A 24,629-nucleotide genomic window follows, 5' to 3' on the forward strand; every position below is an offset into this window, starting at 1 on the left:
ACACTTGAGTACATTTAGTTATGTTTTTGGCCAAACTTGAAATGTTGGCTGTTGTAGTCTGTTGTTCACCCTCTTTCTATATGAAAGTGTTCACAGGAGCAGAGAATGTTAGTTTTGGTCACCTGTGATGCTTCTGCAAATTCTCACAGTGTGAACGTTACAGTAACCACAACTTTCTTTGGTATATTGCTGTTTTAATTCACATGCTAACATGCTGTAACCAAGGCATTAGAGCGCCTGATATCATATGTGAAGTATTGTCATAATGCAGAGAAGGGAAAGACACAGAAGAGCGCTGGCCTGTCCTATCATGTATAGCGACCTTGCTCCTCTGTGCACCTCTCATCTCGTCTGTCTGCTAGTGCAGAGTTCAGCCCACCCCTTAAGTCAGGTCTTGGGTTGCCAGGTCACAGGGACAGAGGGGTTGAAGTTTTATGTTGATTTGGATTGTGTGTATGTTACATGATTCATACAAGATCTGGCAACTTTTTGTCCTCAGAGAAAAATCCAAAATGCATGATTCTGTGTTTGTGAATTACTAGTAGAGCCATGGAAATTATGTGAGTTTCCCAGGTAGAATGACAAAACAGGAGATGGCCAAAAAACTAAAAGAGAACTCTGGGAAAAGCAGGAGTGTTCGAAGGTATGCTAATGGATCATCTTTATTTCTTTATTTTATTTTATAAGTGGTCCTAATATGCTGTCATAAACATGGTTTATGTTATTGCTTTAATGAAATGTGTGTTTCATGGTAAAGATGTAAAAAAGTGCTATCAGTAAAAGATTTACATTAATGACAGAGATGACTGAAAAGGGTCAACTCAGAAACTGTATATTTTCAGCAGTACCAGACAGAAGCAGTGTTTGTTACACTTGATTCTGTAAAGTAAATAAACATCAGTGAACTTGCTTTAGTCATATGAAGAAGCACTGGCCACTTCCCCTCAAAAAATAGCTGCTGCTGTGGGGTTTGTATCTAACTTTTAATGATAAGCCTGAGGAAAACCTCATTTTCTATTTAAGCTTTTTTAATCTGTGTCCCACAGAATAAACAAGTGTGTTATTCAGCTTTTACAAGTATAAGTGTCGAGCCTGTGGGGCTGGCATTGATCACAGTGTGGTAGGAAGGGAGGCAACAATCTAACACATTTTTTTCAGCACTTGCACAAACACAAACACACACACACACACACCCACACACCCACACACACACACACACACACACTTACCCCCTGGCTTCCTGTTCATGGTAAGAACAGAACGCAGTGATCTGCTTTTTCCAGAAGATCTGTGAGACATGGAGACCAAAAACTGATCAGGCAACAATGGAATCAGCCTCAAGAACATGGCATATTAATAGACATGGATTTACTTTCTACATTTTCTTTTCCCAAAAATGATGCACAGTGGACTAGGTGTGAGTTTATGTGGGTGAGTGTGTGTGTGTGGGAAGAAGGAGAGAAAAAGACAAAGGGGCATACAGTCAGGTCTTTCTCCATGTTTTTTAGCACAGTTTCATTCTGCTCCAATCTCTGGATCTCTTCCAAGAGGACAGTCTGAACTTGTTCTAGCTTCTCATTCCTGTAAATAGGAGAGAAAATAGACAAGTGTAGTGAAAATGTAACATTAGATGCAGACAAAATCAAGAGGTCTTTTTACATTTCAGAACTACAGTGCTGTGACAAAGTATTTCTCCCCTTCCTGATTTCCTTTTTGTTGCATATTGTCACTTAAATGTTTTAGATCATCCAACAAATAATAGATACAAATGACCCAAGTAAATAAAAGTTATGTTTTTAAATGACTTTTTTATTAGGGAAGAAAGCCATTCAAACCAGCAGACCCTATGTGAAAAAGTAACTGCTCCATAAACCTTAAAATTAGTTGTGCCACCCTTGGTGGCATCAACTACAGGTTAAGCATTTTTGATAACTGTCTCAGTCTTTAACATCACTGTGGACGAACTTTGGCCCACTCTTCTTTACAGAACTGTTTTAATTAAACCATATTGAAGGGTTTTCAAGCATGAACGGCCTGTTTTAGGTCATGTCACAGCATCTCATTTTAATTTAGGTCCGGACTTTGATTAGGCCACTCCAAAAACTTTATTTTGTTTACCCATCCAGAGGTGGACATGCTGTTCTGTTTTGCATCATTGTCCTGCTGCATAACCTGAGTGTTCTTGAGCTTGAAGTCATGAACTGATGACCAGACATTTTCCTTCAGGATTTTCTGGGGGAGAGCAGAATACATGTTTCCATTTAATAGAGCCAGTGGTCCTGGTCCAGGCCCCAGACCATTACACTACCACCACCACGTTTGACTGTTGATATGAGGTTCTTTTTAGGAAATGCTGTGCTAGTTTTATGCTAGATGTACACAGAATATTCTTCCAAAAGTATTTGATGTTTTTTGGCAGATGTGAGATGAGCCCTTGTGTTCTTTTTGGTCAGCGGTGGTTTTCGCCTTAGGCCTCTCCCATGATGCCATTTTTGCCAAGTCTCTTTCTTATTGTTGAATCATGAGCATTGACCTTAACTGAGTCAAGTGAGGCCTGCAGGTCTTTAGACATTACTCTGGGTTCTCTTGCTACCTCCTGAATGAGTCCTTGATGCACTCTTGGAATAATTCTGGTAGGTCAGCTGCTCCTGGGAAGGTTAACCACTGTTCCATGTTTTCTCCATTTGTGGATAATGGCTCTCCCCATGGTTCATTGGAGTCCTAAAGCCTTAGAAATGGCATTGTAACACCTTGTTTCTAATCTTTTTATGCTGTGTGGCTCTTTTAACCTTCTTCAATTTGTCATACAGGTTCTATTCAATGTGAACCTATCTAAAAATGTGGTCAATCACAGTTAGTTCATGATTTAACAAGAGGGGGTTACTGTTTCATGTAGGGCCAGGAAGGTCTGGATAGGTTTTTTCCCTTAACAGAAGAAATCATCATTCAAAAACTGCCTTTTGTATTTACTTAAGTTACCTTTGGCTAATATTAAAATTTGTCTGGAGATTTTAAACAACTGAATATGACAAATATGCAAAAAGACGTCAGGAAGGGGGCAAATACTTTCTCACTGCACTGTATGTAGAGCTTGCACCCATAGAACATACAAGTACTTCTGTAATGGAGATGAAACCCTTGGCAAGACATACACAGTATGATTGTATAAAAAAAACGTGGTGGAATGTCAACTCACATTGTAGGAGTGAATTGTTTATGATGCATAAGCAAAACACAGGGTTAATGTGCTTGCACCACACGGTCTGTTTGTCAAGCACGACAAGATCTATGTGCATTTCAACTGTTTTATGTGCAAAGCAAAAATACAAACACCGTCTAAAACATTCTTATCCTCTCACACGTTCAGAGGTATCAACAAACACAAGTGGGCAAGCAAGCCAAACCTCGGTAAATGTTACATTTTTATGACCTGAATTTCATTGTGCCCTCTTGCACTGCATAGCAAACAATGTGTGTTAAAGCTGAAGTAGAAGAAGAAGAAGAAGAAGATATTCCTTCATTAGTCCCACAAGGGGAAATTCACAAACTTCAGTCATTTGAGAATCAACAAAAAAAGCCCTGTCCTAATGGTAGAAAATGTCTTTATTGCTGGTTATTTTGGTAATGTACTGATATGAGACTGAAGTAGCCTGTTCATTAAGTTCTCCAGCGTACACTAACCTGTGTTTGGTCACTTGCATGTTTAGAGAGGATACATGTTGCTGGACAGTCTTCATAGATTGCTTGCTGTACACCTCTACCATCTTTTGACGGCTCTGAATGCAAACACAGATGACAGACTTTATATTAAATACACATGGTCACTACATCTTAACTATTTTCAGCAGTTTTATACACCTTTAAATACCACTTCAGAAAAAGGAAAAAACATTGAAGTGTTTAATTAATGCAGACTAATGTTGATTGTTTTCATCCAGTGAATTACTCAAATGTGTGCAGATGCCAGTGTTTCCAACCTGGAACTTCTTCTTTAGGTCAGTTCTAAATTGCTGGCACATCTTGCTTGGGTTTACAGTTGTTTTTGGCAACTCCAAATCCTCATCCATGTCCATGTCCATGTCCATGTCCATTTCACCATCTCCTGTTTCAGCCTCCCAGTGACTGGAGCCCTGGCTCACCTCACTCTCAACAGACAACTCAGCATCTGAGGGTAACAAGCAAGCAAGCATTAAATTTGAAAATGCAAACCTCCTCACTCATCTTGTTTTCTAAAATTTCAAACATAAAATAATCCAATGTAATTTTGACCCTTTCTCTAATTTAAACAACCAAACCAAACCTGAAAAGCCAAATAAGAAATGGAGGACAGTTCCAGGATCAAAGTTCAGATCACAGGATGATGAGCTATGAATCTGTCTTTAGTTGTCACTCTTAGGGCTTTGTCTGGAATATATTCATTTTTCTGATATACTTTTCCTGGTAACTTTTAAATACAAATTTTTTTGGCCTGATTTTTCTGGTTCACCTTTTCTTCTAAACAGCTTTTGGTCTTTCTACATCTAAGAAAGAAGAGAGCATGCATCATAGCCTATGTGAGTCATTGTAAAATTGTGTAAACCATGAAAGTGATTGTTGTTGGATTTCAGTCTTGATTTTGACATTTTGATTAGATCATAGCATTCCATCTTCTAACAAGAGAAACTTAACACCATCTTCACTCATAGGCTCATACTGCCCCGAATAACACAGCATACAATACAAAAATTGGAACTAACAAAAACAAAATTTAATGATAGCACACATTCTGCATGGTGTTATATAATAGCTTAAGCACAGACACTGATTACACATAATTGTACTAACTCGCTGGTTGCACCAGTTACTCAGCAGATGACTTTTCAACCATAATTTAGGAAATGTTACTCCCGACTAAATTCAAAACTACTTTGCTCTATAATGATTCTTACAGGACTTGAACAACTTCCTTGGTTTCATCCGAGGTGAACACTGTCCTCTCATCCGCCTTTTCACACGATCTTCCTCCTCCTCTTCCTCAGAATTACTTGACAAGGATATGTGGCGCTTGCGGTTGGGTCCTAAAATGAAAGTAAAATACTTGACAAATTTCAAGGTATGCAACTGTTTCTTAAAACTTTCTGTTCCTTTATTTCTAAAATAAATCAATTACTTATATTTGAGGTAATTTATGCTGAAATGTAAGTTGTACAGATTGTATGGCAGTAGGCGAGGATCGTAGCAGTTGCCCAGCAGTCCCCCAGTTTCTGCAGCACTCACTGGCGAAAACTTCTCCCTTTCTAGTCAATCTGTGGGTTTCATGCACGCACGATAATCTGTCGTGTGTGCATGAAACCCACAGATTCATGCATGCACGATAATCTGTCAGAAATGCTACACTGCCCTGATCTGCTCAAGATACGTGCCAGTATCTTCAGTGGAGCCCACTTCTAGCCCATGTCAATCTCCACAGAACACATCAACCCAAACAGGAAGATACATGGGAATGCACCGAGCATCTGTTCAATTTCAAAATTAAGAAAAAAAAAAACACAAACAAAAACACGTCTACACTTCTGATTGTTTCTCCAATTAACATTTTAACATTACGTCAAAACAGGAACCAAGATGAACAGCAAAAAAAACCCACACAGCCAAAGGAACATGCTGTTAGTATATATATATTTTCTTTATTCCTATATAAAGTTATGATCTCATGATCCAAGGAGCAATGGGTGCTTTAGTAATGGATGCAGAAGGTAATGTCAGACAGAGCTAAATTGTTGTGCAGACTGAAGACTGCGGGAAAGGACTTTGTGGAAAATGTTGGTTAGTGGATTGGCAAGGAAGGGGTCATGCACAAGGACTAAAGGAAGCAGAGGCAGAAGTCTTGACTGTGATCATTACTAAATCAATGTAGGGATGAACTGACAAAAATGACTGATGACATTTCAGTCCATCATGGACTGTTATTGAAAAGTATGTGCATGGTATTTTTTCTTGGCTACCACACTAGAGAACAAGAAAAACGAAAAAAGACTGTAAGAATACGTCAAGAATAACCTCAAAAGTTCACCTGATACATGAAGCTGTGGAGGCTTTTGGTCTTTGTCAGAAGTTGGTGTTTTCTGTCCAGACAAGGAGTAAAACATGAGTTTCGTTTGATAATAACTAACAGAAAACACAATTTTGATGTCATTCAAGTTGATTTATCATAATCTTTCAGTGTTCCAGTCCATCCAATCTAATGATCAACAGAGAACAATGGAAGTGGTAAAGCTCTACCTCTCTGTCATGAGACACAGTCAGGGCAGAAGTTGAGCTGTCTTTAACTCCTCTGCTGTGTACAGATGACTTAATGGAGTACTGGCTCAGTGATACTGAAGACATTTTACTGAAACTTAAAGTGCAGCCCTGTTTGTCTTCAGGGAAAGGAGACTGAGGAGGAGAGGGCATGGACGGTCTGTCCATCTCCAGGAGAGTGGAGGTCAACAGGGGCTGAGCAGAAGGAGATAAAGGGGACGGAGGCAGTGAGGGTGGGTGCTGCTGGACTGGACTAATCTGAAAACAGATGAAAGAATGGAGGGGGATTAAAGTGATGAGAAACTGATGGACAAGAAGAATAATGACAACTCATTTAGTGGTTATATAATTATCATGCCTGTCATGGATAAGTGACAGTAAAATTAGAGGGACATATTTTGTGATGCATAAAGAGACTCAGATGAAGTGTTGCAGAGCTACAGCTATAATCTGCTCTGTTTAGAGTTAAATAGGTCGTTATAATCAAGCAACTTAATCATTTAACTCATAATATGTAATTCTGACATTTTCCATAACCACATGATGTACTTAAATATGCCAAACAGTCACTGTAGACCTGACATTGCACACATTTCTGCATTCCTCTAAAATGACTAATAAAAACATCACCATTTTTGGCAGTTTGACATTTAATGTAACATTACAGTTTAAGGGTAGAATTACAGATGTGCTACTTCTCTTTCCTGCACCCACGTTTTCTCAGTTGCTGTGGGAATTTCAACCAGCAGTGCTTAGGTCATGGTCCAACTTCCTTAAATTCTAGGTTACTGTTTATGAAGGTCTTCAGGTGCCTAATAACTCACACATCTTTTCATGTCACTCCAGTGCTTCTCACATGACTGCTGGGTGACGTCAATGACTTCCATGTAGTGTAAAAGTGTTTGAATCACTACAGCATGTTAAATACCAGAGAACTCCTTTCTAGGGATTTGAACTGAGAAAGACTAATAACATATTCTTGGACACACTGCCCTGATAGACATCTTCAGGGTGAAGGAGAGTTAATGTAAAATCTGCATGTAAATCTAACTTTTAACAGAGAGAACTTTTATGACTTGTGACATACTGATGTGATGTTTTACCTTAGGTTCCCTACGATCAATGATAGAACCAGGGGCAGGGGTTAGGCCTCTGGGGGTCAATGGATGGAGAGATCGCACAGTGTGTACAGACTGAATGGAGGATGTTTTAGAGGGACGGTGTTTCTTATTTGCACTGTAGAAAGAGGAGGGCTTCAAGCGTCCTTTACTGCTGACTGTAGAGCGAGGTTCGGGAAACAGCAGGATTGGAGAGGGGGTGACCCAGCAAGGAGGGTCAGGGGAGGCAGGGAGTGGGGATCCCCGCGGGGTGAGGAGAGGGGAGCAGGTCAAATCCAAGGTTGGGGCTGACCTTTCTGCAGCTGTGAAAGTCCAAAATAAGCACAGATGTTCACACAGCTGGCCAGAGATTTGGACAGAGAGCAAAAGGTCAATATATACATGCTTTCCTACAGATCGATTTACAGTTAATAGGTTAGGGAGTAACAGGGTCATTTATGCAACAGTTTTAAAACTTACTGCAAAGAGGTGGAGAGAAAAGAACTGCATCAAATGCTAACACAGATTAACATGGACAGTGTTTTTACACTTTAAAAAGGGGTGGGTAAACAAGTGATTTGAAGAAAGTAAAGGCAAGATTCTAAATTGTCAGATTTTGGGAAGAATGTCTTGTTCTTGTTTTGAAAGAAAGTGAAAAGCAACTCTGCTAATGCCAAAGAGGCCAAGAGGACTTCACTGGCATAAGTATTAACATCCAGGGGACAGCAGGGGCCATAATCCACCTTGAACCAGTTATATAAAACCATTAAAAGTTTTACTTCACTAAGATAAAAAAAACTCACATAAACAAAAGTGCAATCATATAAATAGCAGACAAAACAAAGAATTGTTTTTCAATAATGGAAAACAGTTTTCGGGGCTGAAGTCTAAAAAGGGCTATGAATGTAGTTTATGTGGAAAAAAATGAAGCCAAATGACTGTTATCTAACTGATGTAGGTGAGTCTTACATCTCATCCTCTCAATGAATGGAGGGGACAGAGAAAAGGAGGTCTGGCCAGCTGCCCAGGAATCCTTCAGTGCTCCTGTTTGTTCTTCACCAGGGGCAGCAATTTTCTTCTTTAACTTGGAAGTTTCTGAAAGAACTCTTTCAAGCTTTTCTGTCTGAAAACATGAACAAAGGTTTCAGTTATATATGATGACCAATAGGCGGGAAACCAACTTTAGACCACAAAATGAATGTGATCCACACTCTAATACAGCTAAAAAGGTACCATCTCAACATTATTTGGCCTTTAATGACAATGGTTTCTAATTGTTTTGACAATTTTGTTGAAATAACTTGGTGGATATTTGGGAGTAGCTGTAAAATAACCAGCAATAACTAGTATGACTATTGCACACTCAGCCCAGGTTTTATCAGCCTTTTGCCTTTCACACATTAAAAATGAATTATATATAATTTAATGTGACAATGCTGCTTTGTTTTTCATTTATTATATTCATATGAGAAAAACTGACATTCTAGGATCACTCAAACAGGATATTATGGAATATGTCGGACTGTTACCTTCGAGCTGAGGGCTTTCTCTGGTAGGCTGATAGTATTGTAACTTTCCAGCCTCATATAGCTTTTGGTTGTTTGTTTGCAAGTGGTCTTATTCTTCAACACTTGAGCAGCCTCGTGACTTTTCTGAGCTTTCTCCATATCAGTAGTAGCGGAGCTCTGTTGGTACCAGACAAAGATGGTAAGATTTTATTTTGGGTCTAACAATGATCTTTCTTCTCTCATATTACAGACTGATACATCTGATATAAACAAAAGGGTAACAGGTATGAGTAGCCCTGCAATGCTAAACAATGTCATTACATGTTTATGACACCTGCATGTGCACATAACCAATAGAATAATAACTGCATTATCTATCAAGCAATTTTAATAATTGGATAAACTATTGTCTTTAGAATGAAAAAGTCCTGTCACATACTGGGTTGTCTTCTGCCTCTGAAGTAAGAGGTTTATCTGATTCTGATTGGCTGTCATCAGTGTCTGGCTCTCTGTAACTCTTGGCAAATGCGGCTGCAGCTCTCCTGGGTCTTCTTACTGCTTCATGCGGTCTGCTGGGTTCTGCTGCTTGCTTCACTCTTTTTTTTGGCTGTACTGCTCTCACTTTCACAGTGGGCTTATTCTGGTTAAACAGCAACACACTGTGGCTGACTGGGGTATTAAATCTTACTGTCACAGACGATCACTTAAAAAAAGAAATATACTTACCTTATTGGGTTTGTAATTGACCATTGTTGGTTTTTGAGTGGGAGAGGGTAACTGTGGGGATTCATCTGTAAAGACATGAAGTCTTTTCTATGAATTGAAATCCTACAGGTTGTAAGTAGCATGACTGCGTGTCTTTAATGGCTTACAGGATGTATGGGGGCGCACAGGTTTAGGCCTTGCCTGTCTGGAGTATTGGGTAACTTTGGCTTTGGGCTTTCTGCTCGACTCCCTGAGCCAGCTGACCTCTGTCAAGGCGTGGTCTGTATCTGTGTCACTGAACAGATGCTTTTTCACATGACGCTTCTTCTGGATCATACAAGGTAGTAGATAACATGGGAAAAGACAGAGAGAGAAGGACAAAAGAATGCATTGTTGTTAAGTGCAGTGGTCACTACAACCTTAGTATTACTTTCATAATAGTGCCTTATATCTAAAAGTGTATGCTTTCCTCACAACAGCATCAAACAGAGAATCTGTGATACAGCATGATTAAATCATACTTTTTCCACTGGTTGTTCTTTATATGTTGACCCCAGCAGTGCTGAAGAGTGATGGATGCCACTGTTGAAGATCACACAAAAATGGGACAGTTTTTCCACACAAAATATTGACAGAAACTGTTAAAAAAAAGCTTCTTCTCCAGAAAATTAAGTCTAAAGGTCATTTTCAACTGTAGGACTGACCTGCTTGACGTTACAGAAGTGTTATTGAGGGTTTTGTCCCTTCCCTAAAGAGCATAAAGTCAGGCTTAAAGCACTGGCATAACAGGTAATCAAATTTAAAACTAATATATGAAATAAGGATTATTTACCCCAATACCAAATGGCTCATCAGCACTGAAAGCATAAACATCTTCCCTGTAAACAGAAAAAAATCATTAAATCACAGCAGTCAAAAATGTACTAATTTCTATGATTACCAAAGAAAAGCAAACACTGAATGCAAATTGATTGCACTCTTATTTCATACATGACAGTTCATACAACCTCCCACAGTAGCTTTGTAAACTGGATGAAATAACATGCAAAACCCTACAGCACTCTGATTATACCTTATCACTTTATTTATCAAAGAGATCAACACAATCTAGGATTTATAAATGGACAGTCTGCCTTGATCTTTGCTCATTTGTTGATTGCCTCTCCTGAGAAACACACACACAGAAACATGCTCACCCACCTACATACACAGATCACCCAAGGAATGTGACTTTGCTGTTCTACATAAAACCACTCCTGTCACTGTTTCAAAAGCTTTTAAAAGTTCCAGTAACATGAAGGAAAGTAAAATGGGTATATATATCCCCCACTATCACCCATGTATACAATTTCACATCTAAAAGGGATGTCAGCTCCAAATATGTCGTCAATATGTTTGTGGATTTACTGCCAGTAGGGAACGATGATATAGGGCAATTCTAGAAAACGTAGCAACGGTTGGTATTGTAATTTCATAAATTTATCACACTTATATTAAATAAATTAAACATGTGATTTGAGTTTCAACTTTTTTGCTCATGGGGTATAAAAAGAAATCTGACATTAAATCTAGTATTTTTAAAGACATTTTTAAGATCCTCTTAATAAATTTAAAGATTCCAGTGCATCTAACATTTCTGACATTGGCTACATTATGTTATGTTTTGTGTGGATCATAAGATAAAAATGTGACAACATAAAAAAGGCACACAGTATCTCTTAATGTAGTATGAAAATTAAGATTTCTTTAAGATGTCAATAGTGCAGACTCTGTGCTCGTACTAGACTCGGAAAAACTTTCACTGTGAATCTGCTTTTAATTTGCAACATCCTGTAAAATACTATTGCCCTCAGCTGTGGCTCCAGCACCTTCACCTTCAGTCACTTCTAAGAAAGTGGAAAGTGTATTTACATGACATTAACCTACAAACATCACTTGATTGATGGCTAACATGCCAGAGAGGCAGGGGAGCTTTGAGGACACAATGATAGCTCGGTGGGCCAGAACTAAGTAGTGCACAGATGGGTGTCAGTTCCATCAGAATCTCACTTGTGTTTAAGATTAACTCTTAAAAACTCCTTTCATGAGTATAATAAAAAAATGAAAACAGCGAATAAATTCAAGACCGTATAGCTCTGCATTTAAGACTTTTTAATGCTTTTTATGAAAAGCCTTGATTTTGCTACATAAGTTATCAACTTTTAATACTTTTTAAAACCTGCAGACACCCTGCTCATGGAATGACTGATAGGTATTGCAACATATTACATTTTTAATATTAAACACACAGTATGTAAAATTCTGCCACCAGGGGGCTCTAAACAAAAAGATAAAACAATATAACAGACCAGCGCTGCCCAGCTCTACTGCTCCAATTGAAGACTGTTTCAGTAAAAACAGCACCTCATTAGGTAAATTTAGTAAACACAGACCAACATTTTGTTTTCATTTATACATTTCTCATGAGTAAGAAATGCAGTGAATAAGGCACCTCCCTATTCCTGCTTGAGGAGGTCCAAGGATGCGCATGTGCTCTAGCGGTGCCGACAGTCCACATGTGCATTCTGGAACCGCTTCTTATTTTGAACATCTACTGTAATTAAAAGTCTGTTACAGACACAACCTCTTGATTTTACTCTAAAACTGCACAAGACTGATGCATTTAGCCCAGAATCCCCTAAAGTTTGACATCCTCCAAGTATAATCTCCTAAAATCCTGTGGGAAACACAGAGTAGTATTGAGATGAATGTCATGGAAATGGACGGTGCTGAGCAGTGCTGGTCATCACTCACTGTAAATGCCGAGTGTTGGGGGGGGGGGGGTCCATGTTACAGAAGGAAGTTTGAGCAACTGAACTGAAATTAAGAATTTACGTCTTTGAAAACTTTGGGAAACTAAAAATTTTTTTAACTATTTAAGTTTTCTTTCACTTGAGGAATGCATGATTGTTTATACATTTCCGTTTGGGCATTCCTGATCTCTCTCTTCCTCTCAGTTACAGTGTCGTGAAAAAAGTATATGCCCCCTTACTGATTCCTGACATTTTTGCATAGTTATCACACTTAAATGTTTCGGATCATCACACCAATTTTTATATTTCACAAAGACAACCAAAGTAAATACAAAATGCTGTGTCTGAATGATTATTTAAAATTTTAAGGGGTGAAACAAATTCAGACCTATCTGGCCCTATGTGAAAAAGTAATTGCCCCCCTTGTTAAATCATGAGTTAACTGTGATTAACCACAGTTTTTGGAAAGCTGAGTTCAATTTCACTGGCCGCACCCAGGCCTGATTACTGCCAGATTTTTTGAATGAAGAAATCACTTAAATAGAAGCTGTCAGACAAAATGAAGGAGGCTACAAGATCTCTAAAAGGAACGCATCATGCCACAATCCAAAGAAATTCAAAAACAAATGGGAAATAAAGTGATTAAAGTCTATCAGTCTGAAAAAGGTTACAAAGCTATTTCCAAGGCTTTGGGACTCAAGTGAACCACAGTCAGAGCCATTATCCACAAATGGAGAAAACTGGGAACAGCGGTGAACCTTCTGAGGAGTGGTCAGCCAACCAAAATGACTCCAAGAGTACAAGGACAACTCATCCAGGAGGTCACAAAAGAACCCAGAACGACACCCAAAGAACTGCAGGCCTCACTGGCCTCAGTTAAGTTCATGACTCAACCATAAGAAAGACACTGGGCAAAAATTGCATCACGTGAGAGTTCCAAGGCCAAAACCACTGCTGACAAAAAAGAACTCAAAGGCTCGTATCATATTTGCCAACAAACACCTTGATGATCTCCTAGACTTTTGGAGGTATATTCTGTGGACTGACTAGACAAAAGCTGAACTTTTTGGAAGGTGTATGGCTCATTACATCTGGCGTAAAAATAACACAGCATTTGGTAAAAAGAACATCATGCCAACAGTCAAACATGGTGGTGGCAGTGTGATGGTCTGGGGCTGCTTTGCTGCTTCAGGACCTGGACCACTTGCTGTGATTGATGGAACAATAAATTCTGCTATTTACCAGAAAATCCTGAAGGCAAACATCCAGCCATCAGTTCATGCCCTCAAGCTCAAGTGCTCTTGGGTTATGAAGCAGGACAACGACCCAAAATGTACCAGCAGGTCCACCTCTGAATGGCTCAAGAAAAACAAAATTAAGGTTTTGGAGTGGCCCAGTCATGAGCTGAACTTATATCCAATTGATATGCTGTGGTGTGACCTTAAATGGGCAGTTCATGCTTGAAAACCCTCCAATACAGCTGAGTTAAAACAATTCTGTGAAGAAGAGTGGGCTGAAAATTGCTCCACAGCGATGCAAAAGACTCATCACCAGTTATCACAAACGCTTAATTTCAGTTAATGCTGCCAAGGGTGGCAAGACCAGCAATTAGGTTCAGGGGGCAATTACTTTTTCACACAGGGCCAGATAGGTTTGGATTTTTCCCCACCCTTAAAAAATTAAATAATCATTCAGACACTGCATTTTGTATTTACTTGGGTTGTCTTTGTGAAATATAAAAATGGACCCCTTTCTGATTCCTGATTTTTTTTTGCATATTTATCACACTTACATGTTTCGGATCATCAAACCAACTTTAATATCTCACATAGACAACAGCACATGTAATTGCACTCAGCACTGTAGTTCTACATTTGTGTCTGCTGAATGTGCAGATTGTTCTGTGCTTTAATGGGACAGCATCACTGACATCACAGAACAAACTGCAGAGAGCAGGACAAAAATCAAACTTGCTGAACCTCCTGTTGAGGGGTCGTGAGTTGTCCCAGATGAGAACTTGATTGGAGTTCACTATGACACACTACATGAGATAAACAACATATTTTGGGTAACACTGGTCCTAAGGCTGTCAGGTCGGGTTATAGTCATGCTGAAAATGTGTAGTCTGATTTCAGCTTCAGACTCTTTTTTAGGATCTTCATATAAAAAATTCAATAATGTACTTAGGATGATATTGGTGAATGAGACCCCATGTTCTTTCCCATCTTTTGTTATGTCTTTGACAAGAAGCTAACTCCCTACGCAGTGAAGAATGATTGATGCAGTTAAAAAAAACAAAACAAAAAAAAAAAAAAAAACTTTGAGACCTTAAACACTGATGGGGAGGAAAGGGGGAAAGATTGCAATACAGGCAAGGCTGGCTTCAGCATAGAGCAGTGTGAAAAGTGCAAAAATGTTTAAATGTGTGTGTTGGGGATGACACCCAACTAGAAACAGGGTTATGCAGTATATTGGCCAATTTTGTGTGATAAAATGTTGGTGTGCAGTTAATTATATCATTTTTTCTAATCAATTGACAACACTTCATTAAATATATTCCTAAATGCACTGAAAGCAGCTTAAAAATGCAAATATAACTCGACACTACTTGCTGAATTGAATTACCTCTGCCTTGTAAAGTGTGTTGTGGTGTTCCTTCTGGTTTTTGTCTGGCTCACAGCTTCATATTCTTTTCTCTGTTGCAAAATAAAATCATCTTTAGTAAATGAAGGAGTCACTTAAACCCTCACTTTGTCATGAAATAAATCCAAAATTACTTACTGTAGCAGTTGATAACCAGCTCATATTAAACACCTGCCTATTACAGAAAGACAAGTTGGTAAATTCATTGATTACAGTTCACTAGAATGTAGGCCTGCAATCTTATACCTGTTAAAGGTTAGAGAAGGAATCCTGTTCTGAGGTCTATCATCTGTTGAATCTTTTGCTGTTGTTTTAGTCGCATGACGGCTGGAGACGTGCTTTACCGCAGAGCCTGCAACTGCTTCATCTCTCTGAACAGAACAGTGAAAGTTGTGACTATAACGATGTATATCAGGATAAACATGAGGCCGTTTAACGTTTACATAACTCTTTACCTTTGCTTTTCTTGAAAGGTCCTTGTTAGTAGCAGCCTTAACAATAGGAGGTATTTTCTGAGCTTTACTTGTTGAGGCCTTGGCTGAAGCTTTGACTACAACAGTATCTTTCTCTACAGACATCTGGCCATCGCTCTTCTGTATGGCTGGACCAGCTCTCTGGGCTTGCTCTTTGGAAGCACATTGGTCTGCAGAGCCTCTGCCTTTGGAGTCAGACATTTTTCTCTTCAATTCTGCTGGCTCTTCCTGGGGTGCTGGATCCTGGTTTCTCTCCTTGAGGACCTGCTGCAGTCGCTGAGTGAGTTCAGCATGGAGTTTCTTTTGGCTGATAGGACTGTTAACCGGAGCTGAAATCTTCTGTGCTGAGGACAGGCCCTCCTTTTTCCGTTTTAAACTCGAAGGCTCTAAAGAGAAAAAAAATTGCAGACATAACTTTGTAAATATTATTAGATGAAATGTAACTTTTTAAAACTGGCATTGCATTCTTATCTTACCAGTTCTTGGCTGAGAATTGACTTTCTGTGTGGGCATTATTATCATTTCAGAAACTGACAGTTTGTTCCAGTATGAAGATCTGAAATTTGAAAAAGAAAAACATGTCAAGATAAGCAATATGAACATATTTCAAAATAAATACACCTAACCAATGATCACGTTGGCTGGCCTCAGGTTTTTCATAGTGCTTACATCTTTCTCACAGTCCTTGGTTGAGTGTCAGGCACAAAAGTTTGTTCTGCAAAGACAAAGTAAAGTTATTGTGTATTTCCAGAAGATACCAGTGTGACTAAATTTTTGGGTTATGTTGCGTCAAAGTCACTGCAGCGATACCGTACCAAGGTGTTCTTCTTCCTGACCACCAACGACCTTATCTGCTGCTTTTGTTTCTGCATTCTGTTAGCCAATCAGAGACAAGACCAATCAATCAATCAATCAAATTTATTTCTAACGTACATTTAAAAAGGCAACAGCTGATTAAAGTGTTGTCCATGACAAGTTACAATCATTTTAAAAAGAGCAGTGCAGTCAAACTTCAGTATAGAAAATGTACATATTTCTTTAGACACAGTATATTCAATATGTATTACCTGTTCATTCATGCCACGTGTTACTGTGTTTGCTGTTGTTTTATGACAGCACCTATCCTTACCTCCACCCCACAACTTTCACTTTGCCTTTCACTTGAGCGGACCATCTCCAGGGTTGGCTTCCCTTTACCACTGGCTAAAGGGAATAAAGGAGAAACAAAACATATCAAATGCTAAGTTTGGGACTGGTATCTTTAAGCCATGTTTGGAATTATTACAGAGAATATAAAGAAAGACAATGAAAAAACTGTTGAATAAAATGTGTTATTTAGATGCAAATAATAAAGCAGAATGAACCACCTTGAAGGGTTTGAATTCTTTCAAATAAAATGAAACTAAAATCATTTTGTATTTGAGAAAATAGCAATGATCAACAACATATACAGTAAAATCTGGTGTATAGCCCGCACTTTCAATATGTATTTTTTATCTAAAAGATAGCCTGCGGCTTACATACCAAGAGGAATAGTATACCAGTGCTAAAACATGCATCATTATTACCTTGAGTGTGTGCAGCTGCCACCATCACACACAGCATGAGACCTAAATGTGACTCAAAATTAATCATAAGATTCTTGTTTTTAAGTGAGCACTTTGGTTTCACTGCTCAAAACATGCAGAATACATAAACAAGCTGCTGCCTTAGGGAGAAGAAAACTAAAGTTATCTCAAGGATTTAGAATGTTTTTATTGAAAGTTCATTGGTAAATACAGATCATTTTAGACAGAAGTGGGAACGAAACCTTTATTTCACAATGTACTGTCGCTTGTCTGATTTCCTGTCACATACAGACTAGTTATTCTAGCCTTCTGTTTGTTGTTGTTGCTGTGTTTTTTTTTTGTTTTTGTTTTTTTTTCTCCGTTGTGTCTTAGGTGCTGAGGGAAGGTGTTCTGGGTTTGGGGTGGAGAACGGGTTCAATTTGTGATCTCATAATTTGTATCGTACATTCTAATGCTGAATCCTGATAACTAATAAATATACTTGGGGGGAAAAAACATAAAATCAAATATTTAAGTATTTCATGCACTGACTAACAGGTTGTTAACATGAGTTAACTTTTAAACCCAGTATTTATGAATTAAAAATATCTGGGAAAGCTTGTTTTCTTGGCAAGTAACTTATAAATTAGCCTTAAACCAGAATGAAAAAAATTGTGATACAATTGAGATTGTGATCCGGCCATAAAAAAAAATCATGATATGATTTTTTTTTCAATATCATCCACCCCTAATTTTACTGTACTTATTCCGACCTGAAATTCTATTGTGGGAGTCATGTTATATAATGAAAACAAGTAGATTTTTAAGTACAGTTTTTGATGTTAGCTGGGTTTGGTTTGATTCAATCACTGTTTTTTTTCTAAAACAATATTGAGCTTAGTCCTAACTATTTTATGGTTTCCTCCTCCATGCATAAAACATTTAAATTGTCCCAACAAATTTCTGTCATAAACTCCAGTCATCGATGGCACACACACAGTATGTATTCTTCTTATGAAAAACAGCTCAGGAGGCTGCATATTAAGAAAAAACAGGTGGGCCTGCAAGTTCATTGAAGCTGATTTACTGCGAAGTAAATGAATGTATTGTATATCAGAATAATATCTATGTGGTTATAAATTAACTGACTAAAGATTTTTCTGCCTTTCACCTGATGGCATCACAGCAGACAAGGAAGAGGCCCCCTGAACACGCCCTCCGGCACCACCACTAATAAAGTGGGTTGACTCTGAAATCCTCATCTTGGCTGGGGTCGGTGTCTGAAACAGAACATTTTAAATGAGACACTCAAGAGATCAAACAATGTTTCATGTGCAATCTCTTCCAAGTGACATCAACAGCAAAGAACACCTGCAGGAAATATGCAAGGAAATCAATATTTTTCAGGTAATGCATGAATCCTGTACTTAATAGAGGTTGGGTCATTTGCAAATCATGCCCTTTACAGGCAATGATAGCTTATTATAAGGCCATTGATTTCAACACTAAATCTTTGTGGACGGAGTGGTTTCACAGAAATCCAAACTGTTTAAACTTTTTGATTGAGATAAAACTTTTGTTACTATAAAACCTGAGGAAGTCTATTAAACAAATCAGTTTAACACTTTAATTTCTATAGAAGAACTCATTCTGGCCAGTAATTTCTATAAAGGATATGAGAGACGACAAGAATGAAGCTGTTTGGATAAAAATAATTTTAATGAGGAACAATGAACAAAAATGGTATGTGTGGTCAAAGAAATACCTATGTGTACACTTGAGCCCTATGTGTGATTAAATAAACAGTCAAAGACACTTTGTTTACCTGTACAGGTACAGGTGGGGCAGGCAAAGGATAAGGAGCAGTATTTTTCTCACTGTCACCAAGGGACATCTGACTTTCTGGAACCACCTGCATGGAGATTGAAGGAGTGTACCGAGTGTTTCCAGGTATGGAAAGCTTATAAAAATGCCATATCATTTCTTATACATATGTAATAAATTGTTATATCAGCAAATCTCCATAGATTAGATTAAACTTTATCCCATTAACAGAAAATAACTTTCACCTACAGCTTGATCAAAACCAAACCACAGTAAGGATCAAGTCCAGTTCATCAATAGTCACAACCCTATGGTCTCCAGTTTATCATATTTTTACACTGATCATAACCATAGTTCACAACACTAACCCTCATATCATGATCTCAGCTGTTTTTAGAGAATAATGACAACAGCCAGCTATTTACCTGGGAATTGTTTTCTTCCATTGTGATTTTTACCGTAGTCTTCACAACAGATGTTCCTTTTTTCCCCACAAAGCTCTGGCAGAGGAGATACTTGTTAATGCAGCATCCCAAATGCTAGAGAAACAAGACCGTTTAAGTACAAAGCAGGATACCTGCACATTAAAAAAAAAAAAATCATATTTTTATCGGAAACAATTCTTTTCTTCAACTCTGAGGAGCACTTTATTTCATTTTTTACAATAAAATCCTAATAAAAGCTCTCTTAAACTGAAACCAGGGAAGCCGTAATGAGAGCACCATGGCTTACATTGTTACATTGTTTGCATTGCCCATACACACTCTGGGCTGCCTGCAAAATGTCCAGCGAGGGGCTGAAGTGGATGGTAAGGCTCGATCCTTCTGCTGCTCCCACAATCACCATCTCTGACAGCCTCAACTGCAAGATTTTGCCCTTGCCCTCCTCTGGAGTCACAGAACACTCTGGGTTATAATTGCATAGCATACCACTGTTGTACTAACTCTGTGGGTGAAAACTGCCTTCCACATAATGTTTTTTTTTTTTTTTTTTTGCTTTGATTACCTTTCACAGTGTAGCTTTGGACTTCATTAGCATTAATGCATAGTGTTTCCCAATGGCCTTCCTACATGAAGGAAAAAATGCTCTATTAAAGATGCATATCTACTAGTAATTATAAAAAAGTCCCACCATGCAGTCTTCATGTTTTATTAATTATCTCTACATACCTGTGCTTCATCAGCCAAAGAGAAGTAAAAGGAGATGCTTTGGCTGCCAAGGTTGAAGTCAATCCAAAACTCTTCCAGTTTGTCATCAGCAGGCATCAGCAGCTGATAACAAACCCAGAACAACAACATATAACCAAAAACTCTACAAATCACATTTTAGACTAATGCATGCAAACGACACTAACAGGGATAGTTAAACAAAACTGAAAAGCCCTCCATTGCCTTCAGTGCACTGCACATAATGTTTCAATTAATTAATCTTAGTATGTAAAGTCCATCCATCCATCCATCCATCTTCCTCTGCTTATCCGAGATCAGGTCACAGGGGCAGCAGCCTAAGCAGGGAAGCCCAGACGTCCCCCTCCCCGGCTACTTTGTCCAGCTCTTCCCGGGGGATCCCAAGGTGTTCCTCGGCCAGCCGAGCGACATAGTCTCTCCAGCGTGTCCTGGGTCTTCCCCAGAGCCTCCTCCCAGTGGGACCTGCCTGGAACACCTCACCAGGGAGGCTTCCAGGAAGCATCCGGACCAGATGCCCGAGCCACCTCATCTGGCTCCTCTCAGCGCGGAGGAGCAGTGCCTCTACTCCGAGTCTCTCCCGGATGGCCGAGCTTCTCACCCTATCTCTAAGGGAGAGCCCAGACACCCTGCAGAGGAAACTAATTTCAGCTGCCTGTATCCGTGATCTCGTTCTTTCTGTCACAACCCACAGCTCATGACCATAGGTGAGGGTAGGAACGTAGATTGACCAGTAAATCGAGAGCTTTGCCTTTCGACTCAGCTCTTTCTTCACCATGACAGACCGATGCAGAGACCGCATCACTGCCAACGCCGCACTGATCCACCTGTTGATCTGCCGCTCCATTCTTCCCTCACTCGTGAACAAGACCCCGAAATACTTGAACTCCTCCACTTGGGGCAGGATCTCATTCCCAACCTATTACGTAAAGTGCCAGATTAAAACAAATGCTATCAAGACACTTAACAAAAAGAGCAGGTCTAAACTATCCTGTTCACGTTAAATGAGTTACCCAGAGTTTGTAGAGTCTTAAATACCCTGTACCACTTGCTGGCCAAGCACACTGCCAATGCAGTGAGCCGCTCCCCTAGCCAAAGGCAGGCCATGCTGGATAGTTTACAACAGAGACGCTCAGACAACTCTGCAAGCAACAAACTTTAAACAGTGTTTGCTAAATTAGTGGCTACAGATTGCAGACCGATTAATATTGTGGAGGATGAGGTTCTGCTAGAAATAATTTGCATCTAACAGCTGCACTTTTGAACTTTCTTTAAAAGCCATTATTGTAAGTAAAATATTTTAAAAGCTCTCTCATCTGTACTCTCATTGGAGACTTGACTTCCTCCATTAATCTGTAGTGTAATTCGGTAACTGTATTTATGATCTCTTTTTTTGTATCATCTTGTTTTGAGCCCTCTTGGTGGAAAGGCGTGTTTTCTTTGAGCCTTTATTTCCCCCCATGTGAGGTTGAACTGCTTGAAGTGAGAAGGAGCCAGGGAATGATCTTTAAGTGATTTAAAACTTAAGTGACCATGTTCTTTATGTACATGTGTGATGCATGAGATCCGTTGTTATGTGTTAAGCTGCTGGGAACAACAGAGAAGTTAACTTCTAGGAGTGTGAAGTTGAACACTACATTGTGTTATTACACAATAATGTTACATTAAGGTCAGTATCTCCATTTGTTGTGGCTTGTTGGGCATGAGTTTACCATGTTACGCTCTCAGCTTATTTTTTGAGCATTCAGTATATTTGAGCTTAATCTAGAGAATTTTCTGGACATTATCTTTCATTGTTTTGGGTTGTTGCCATGAACAAACATTTGCATAAAGTACGCATTTTTGTACACATAAGTGTTGATAAGCGTATTTAAATTTTAAGAAATATTCCTGTATGGTATATTTAGAACAGATAAAAATGGTAAGATTAATTTGAGATTAATTTCAAGCTTAATATAAAAGTTGTGAGATTAATTGCGAATAACATTTTTTATATCTAGCCAACCCTAGTATATAATGTCTTGCTTATGCTGTGTGTCATGTTTTATTACTCTGATGTGATGTGTTGTGTTATAAGCTGTTTTTTGCTTTGTAAAGCACTCTAAAGTGTTGTTTGTATGAAGAGTGCTCTACAGATAAAGTCACTTTCGCTTGCCTTGCTACTGACCTCATTGTTGTCCAGATAAGCCTCCAAACAAGGGTAGGAAAACACTCTGCAATACAGAGAACACTGTTACTCATTTAGGTGCATTTTTCTAAAACTGCATGTTTTTCTGCCTTTGTCAGGCAGAACTTTGACCAAAAACAGTCAATCTACTTCATTCATTAATCATGCATAAGCTAACTGTAGGGTATAATTTTCAAACTGAAATATTTTCCTTTTGAGTGGTAACCCTAAAGTCCCAATAAGGTCTCCAGAACATATGAGTGAGAATTTATCTATCTGTGTACCTTCTCTTGTCTCCCTGCATCCCATTCACCAAGTTCAGGAACTTTCGACAATCCTAAAATCAAATGAATTTATATCAGTTCTAAAAATTAAAGCTTATATATATATATATATATATATATATATATATATATATATATATATATATATATATATAAATAATTATAACAATACAAACTGAACAGAAAAAGTAATTCATTTGTAATAATTAGCAAATTTTTTACCGTCTCAAACTCCGAGTCACTGATCTTGACAAATGCAATGGCCACATGCTCCATGCTGAACCATCGATAAGCCAGCTCCTTTCTCTGGTCAGAAGTGGCCATTCGACACAAAGCCTCCATCAGGGCTGTTTGCAAGTCATAATCTAAGAAAAAAATACATTTTTTGGCTCTATTCAAGGGTAAGGAGAAAATTAACTATTTAAAATAAAAACACATACCACCACACTCCAATATCTGGCCAGCGATCTTGACCCTGCAGAAAATGAAGGAAAGATCAAATAAAATATGGATATTGTAATAAAGAGGAATAATTATCCTATTTATAAGGTTACTATCATGACATACATGATGTCTGAAGCTTCCTGGGATTTAAGGATCTTCCGCTGTTTCTTCAGCTCTGCCGGTATTTTGTCCAGAATCAAGTTGAATTTCCTAATAGCCTGTTGGATCATTATCAGCAAATGTATTTATGTACATTTGACTCTTGATATGATCCTTAGAGGGTCTCATTAAAACTATTTCAAACCTCTTTTTGGATCAGGATGTAGATTCTAGGATCCACTGCCAACTGACCCACAGGGTATAGGAAGAACTCTGTGATTTTGTATGTCCCTGGAGGGGGGAAAACATGTTGTCACATTCTATTCTGTTAGATACAGAATGATAGCACTGGCAAAAGCACCTAATTTTGTACTGCTTTGCTATTTTTTTCACTGGACTAAAGAAAATGTAAAACTGAACAAAGACATTTCAGTAACATCTAGGGGTGCGCGATAAGATGATTTTGGATCATGAAGCAATAGCATGTATCAACAAAGCACAGAAATCCCCTTACTGCCTGTTCTCACTATGAAACTTTATGTTGACTCACCCCTCCCCTTGTTTACCATTGGAGCGGCCATACATGGCCGAAACTGATAATGAAACTTCACATTTAGTACTTAGGCTGGTGAACTTTTTGGACGATTTCAAGAGACAGCATCCTAAACAGTCTGCTGAGTGTCAAACAATGTGGCAGCAACAGATCCAATCCTGTTGTTATAGTAGTTGGAATCGATATTATTCTACTCTTATGGTGTTTGGTCAAGTTATTAACAACCGTTTCACACAAGTATAACTTGTCAGGATACTGGTATGACAAGTGAAACCAGAGACATTTTTATGGAGGGAGGCGGTGATGTCAAGGACATCAAACATTATAAAAAATTTTTTAAACACTGTAATAATTGAGGTCAATGCATTAATTTAAATTCACACTGCTCAAAGTCATCTCAGCGTAAAGTTCTGTCTCCCTCTTCCTGTTCTCACTGTGCAGCAGGCAGGTGACGGGGTAACTTAACTGCTTCTAGTTCATTAATAAACATTTTCCTGACCCCCATTAAAAATCAAGATTACATAAAAAACAAAACTGGGTAACTTCTCTACTGCAGGATTATGTGACAGAAATGAAATTCTAGGCTGTGTTTTAATTTGCATATTGTCATTTTAACCAGTCTGTAAACAAATCTGTTGAACAAATGTACATATAAACAGACTCCTTGTATAAAGCTGCAGCTGTACGAATTATGCTAACTGTCCACAAAAATATCAGTGTAAAAATGTGTCCCATGAACCCTAAAATAAATTTAGAAACACAAAAGAGGACACACAAATAATAATTCTACAATGATGCAGGAATACACAAATTGGCTCTATAAAAAGATAAGACTGTGAGAAAGAAACGTTTGGTGCTCAAAATATTCTGGAGAAGGCCTCCAGACCACCTTACACGATGGTGGAACAATAAATGGCAAATAATTACCTCCGCCAAGGAGGTTATGTGATCGGCAGGGTTTGTTAGTTTGTTTGTTAGTTAGCAACATAACTCAAAAAGTTATAGACGGATTGTGATGAAATTTTCAGGA

At 38.5% G+C, this 24,629-nt stretch overlaps 1 protein-coding gene across 1 annotated transcript in view; it reads right to left on the bottom strand.

The window, feature by feature from the left end:
• The window catches only part of sycp2 (synaptonemal complex protein 2), a 30,545-nt gene that overhangs the window by 3,946 nt on the left and 1,970 nt on the right, over positions 1-24,629 (bottom strand). Inside the window, exons 7-42 of the mRNA XM_041798732.1 lie at positions 23,252-23,337; positions 23,071-23,165; positions 22,944-22,978; positions 22,726-22,868; positions 22,504-22,556; positions 22,220-22,265; positions 20,038-20,139; positions 19,874-19,934; positions 19,601-19,755; positions 19,294-19,368; positions 18,870-18,956; positions 18,216-18,324; positions 16,627-16,700; positions 16,313-16,370; positions 16,167-16,212; positions 15,974-16,053; positions 15,480-15,883; positions 15,271-15,395; positions 15,163-15,199; positions 15,007-15,077; positions 10,422-10,467; positions 10,294-10,337; positions 10,111-10,171; positions 9,757-9,916; positions 9,611-9,675; positions 9,324-9,524; positions 8,906-9,061; positions 8,346-8,499; positions 7,383-7,699; positions 6,262-6,537; positions 6,053-6,104; positions 4,929-5,057; positions 3,978-4,165; positions 3,682-3,776; positions 1,482-1,581; positions 1,230-1,288 (exon numbers count right to left, since the gene is read on the bottom strand). Of these exons, the coding sequence (XP_041654666.1) occupies positions 1,230-1,288; positions 1,482-1,581; positions 3,682-3,776; positions 3,978-4,165; positions 4,929-5,057; positions 6,053-6,104; positions 6,262-6,537; positions 7,383-7,699; positions 8,346-8,499; positions 8,906-9,061; positions 9,324-9,524; positions 9,611-9,675; positions 9,757-9,916; positions 10,111-10,171; positions 10,294-10,337; positions 10,422-10,467; positions 15,007-15,077; positions 15,163-15,199; positions 15,271-15,395; positions 15,480-15,883; positions 15,974-16,053; positions 16,167-16,212; positions 16,313-16,370; positions 16,627-16,700; positions 18,216-18,324; positions 18,870-18,956; positions 19,294-19,368; positions 19,601-19,755; positions 19,874-19,934; positions 20,038-20,139; positions 22,220-22,265; positions 22,504-22,556; positions 22,726-22,868; positions 22,944-22,978; positions 23,071-23,165; positions 23,252-23,337 (4,045 nt within the window). The remainder of the gene's footprint in view (positions 1-1,229; positions 1,289-1,481; positions 1,582-3,681; positions 3,777-3,977; positions 4,166-4,928; positions 5,058-6,052; positions 6,105-6,261; positions 6,538-7,382; positions 7,700-8,345; positions 8,500-8,905; positions 9,062-9,323; positions 9,525-9,610; positions 9,676-9,756; positions 9,917-10,110; positions 10,172-10,293; positions 10,338-10,421; positions 10,468-15,006; positions 15,078-15,162; positions 15,200-15,270; positions 15,396-15,479; positions 15,884-15,973; positions 16,054-16,166; positions 16,213-16,312; positions 16,371-16,626; positions 16,701-18,215; positions 18,325-18,869; positions 18,957-19,293; positions 19,369-19,600; positions 19,756-19,873; positions 19,935-20,037; positions 20,140-22,219; positions 22,266-22,503; positions 22,557-22,725; positions 22,869-22,943; positions 22,979-23,070; positions 23,166-23,251; positions 23,338-24,629) is intronic.

The sequence above is a fragment of the Cheilinus undulatus genome, linkage group 11, assembly GCF_018320785.1.
Source record: "Cheilinus undulatus linkage group 11, ASM1832078v1, whole genome shotgun sequence".
NCBI classification, from domain to species: Eukaryota; Metazoa; Chordata; class Actinopteri; order Labriformes; family Labridae; genus Cheilinus; species Cheilinus undulatus.